This window comes from Erigeron canadensis, chromosome 1 (assembly GCF_010389155.1).
Source record: "Erigeron canadensis isolate Cc75 chromosome 1, C_canadensis_v1, whole genome shotgun sequence".
In the NCBI taxonomy this organism is placed as follows: domain Eukaryota; kingdom Viridiplantae; phylum Streptophyta; class Magnoliopsida; order Asterales; family Asteraceae; genus Erigeron; species Erigeron canadensis.
Window position 1 is genome coordinate 16,810,902 of NC_057761.1, and position 2,440 is coordinate 16,813,341.

General features: G+C 37.2%; 1 protein-coding gene across 1 annotated transcript; it reads left to right on the forward strand.

The window, feature by feature from the left end:
• The first annotated feature begins 362 nt into the window (after positions 1-362).
• Positions 363-2,064, forward strand: LOC122585435. The gene is made up of 3 exons (XM_043757571.1): positions 363-949; positions 1,083-1,503; positions 1,720-2,064. The coding sequence occupies exons 1-3, from the start codon at positions 363-365 to the stop codon at positions 2,062-2,064; spliced, it is 1,353 nt and encodes a 450-aa protein (XP_043613506.1).
• Positions 2,065-2,440: the final 376 nt, after the last annotated feature.

A 2,440-nucleotide genomic window follows, 5' to 3' on the forward strand; every position in this document is an offset into this window, starting at 1 on the left:
GCTCCATATGTATTTTTCTACTTTTATTAACTTGCTCGTCGCTCATGAAAACTATAAGATGGCACCAACGTAGCCATGATCTATATGATATTTGCTTATTGTTTATTTAATTAAATCAATCTTGTTAACCAATCTTATCATGACTTGTAAATCTTTATGGCTGGTCTAAATTTACAAAAGACTATGGAGCTCTCTTTCTTATGTGCACCACAAATAACTAGACATGACGGTAGATATATAGTCAGCCCCAGAAACATATTTAAGGTTCATGTTAGTATTGATAAAAAGACATGAACTCAACTTGAAAATAGATACATATAAGACAAGGTGATCCATTGTCGCCTTATCTCTTTACTCTTGTTATGGAGGTGTTGACTCTGATTTTGCAAAAGCATACGGCGACTCGCTCTGGATTCAAATTTCATAATAAATGCTCTAAGGAGAAGGTTGTTAGCTTATGCTTTGCAGACGATTTATTCTTATTTTCACGTGGTGAGCTTCATTCGGTGAAGATTCTGATTAAATCTCTTAATCAGTTCAGAGACATGTCGGGGTTAGTGCCTAGTCTTTCTAAGAGTACAGTGTATTTTTGCAATGTATCTCCACATGTCAAGGCTGCTATTATGAACCTGTTACCTTTTGAGGAAGGTTCTTTACCGGTAAGATATCTTGGAGTGCCCCTTGTTTCCTCCAGATTAATTTATCGAGATTGTAATGTTCTTGTGGAGAGATTGGAAAAGCGTATAACAGATTGGAGAAACAGGACACTATCCTTTGCGGGTAGACTTGAACTCGTTAAATCTGTCTTATCTTCTTTACATGTATACTGGGCAACGGTATTTAGTCTTCCTTCTCGTATAATTAAGGAACTTGAACAGAAAATGCGAGCTTTTCTATGGTGTCAGGGGCCAATGAAAAGAGGTAAAGCGAAAGTTTCTTGGAACGGTCTGTTTACCAAAAAATGAAGGAGGGCTTGGGATCAAACGTATTGCTACTCATAATAAAGCTCTATTGTCGAATCACATCTGGAGTATTTTAACTATTAGAGAATCTTAATGGGTTAAATGGGTGCACTCGTATAGGTTGAAAGGGAGAAGTTTTTGGGCTGTTTCGTTGCCTGGCTCGTGTAGTTGGGGTTGGCGTAAGTTGCTGCAGCTACGTGAGGAAATTCGGCCATTTATTTGGTCTAAAATGGGTAATGGTAATTCGACACTTGCCTGGTATGATTGGTGGTCAGATTTAGGACCTTTGATACAACATATCACTCCTCGAGAAATTAGTAGAGCTGGTTTTACTTTATCTACTCGGGTTGCTGATATATGGGATGGAACTAATTGGAAATGGGCGGCTGCTTGGTATGACCTCTTTCCTGTTTTAATTCAGCTCAGCAACCTTCAGTTAAATGATTCTGATGATATGTTGTGTTGGAAAGATCAAAATGGTGATCAATCAAAGTTTGCAACGGGGACTGTTTGGGAAACGTTGAGGAGGAAGGAACCGATGGTTCAATGGCATAAAGTTGTTTGGTACTCGCAATGCATTCCTCGACATTCTTGTCTTCTATGGCTTATATTCAGAAGGAAATTAAAAACGCAAGATAAGTTGAAGCATTGGGACGTGGGGGGCAATATGAACTTGAATCTGCAGTGTTGTGCTCTATGTCAGCGTGGCCCGGACTCTCATAACTACTTATTCTTTGAATGTTCCTTTTCTAAATAGGTTTGGAGCAGTTTGCGCTCCTTTGCTGGAATGGAGCTTATTTCGGAACTTTGGGATGATATCTGTACGGCTCTTATTGCTAAAGCTCATTCAAGATCAGCTAGGAGTGTAGTGGGTCAATTAATTGTTGCTGCTATTGCATATTTTGTTTGGCAAGAACGAAATAACAGGTTGTTTACTTATAAGGTCAGACCTGTTGGACGGGTGATTGCTTTGATTAAAGAAACGGTCAGATTACGGCTTGTTACTTTGAACTTCAAGAATACTCCTCGAGTTGTTTCGTTGCTTGAGGATTGGAAGCTGCCAAAGAGCATTATGTTTGAAGAATTGATGGCACCGATTTAGTCTATTGTGGATTGCTTATTTTCCATTGATCTTGTTTAGTTTATTGTAGATCTTTGGTTGTTGCCTTTTATTGCTAGTTAGCTTGTTTTACGCATATTTGGCATGTCAAATATGTGAACTCATATGGTACTCTGCCATTTCACTTGTACTTATTTTTTTGATGGGATATAATATACTCACCGGGGTAACCCTTTACCCAAAAGAGAGAGATTAATTAATTAGACATTATGTTAATGGTCTAAGTTAATTATTTTGTGATTTTGTGTTTGTATAATCAATTAGTTAAAAGTTTTACTAGAGATTGATTAAACATGTCCATATATATATTTGATGTATTTTGAATGAGTGTATAGATATTATAAATATATAATAATAT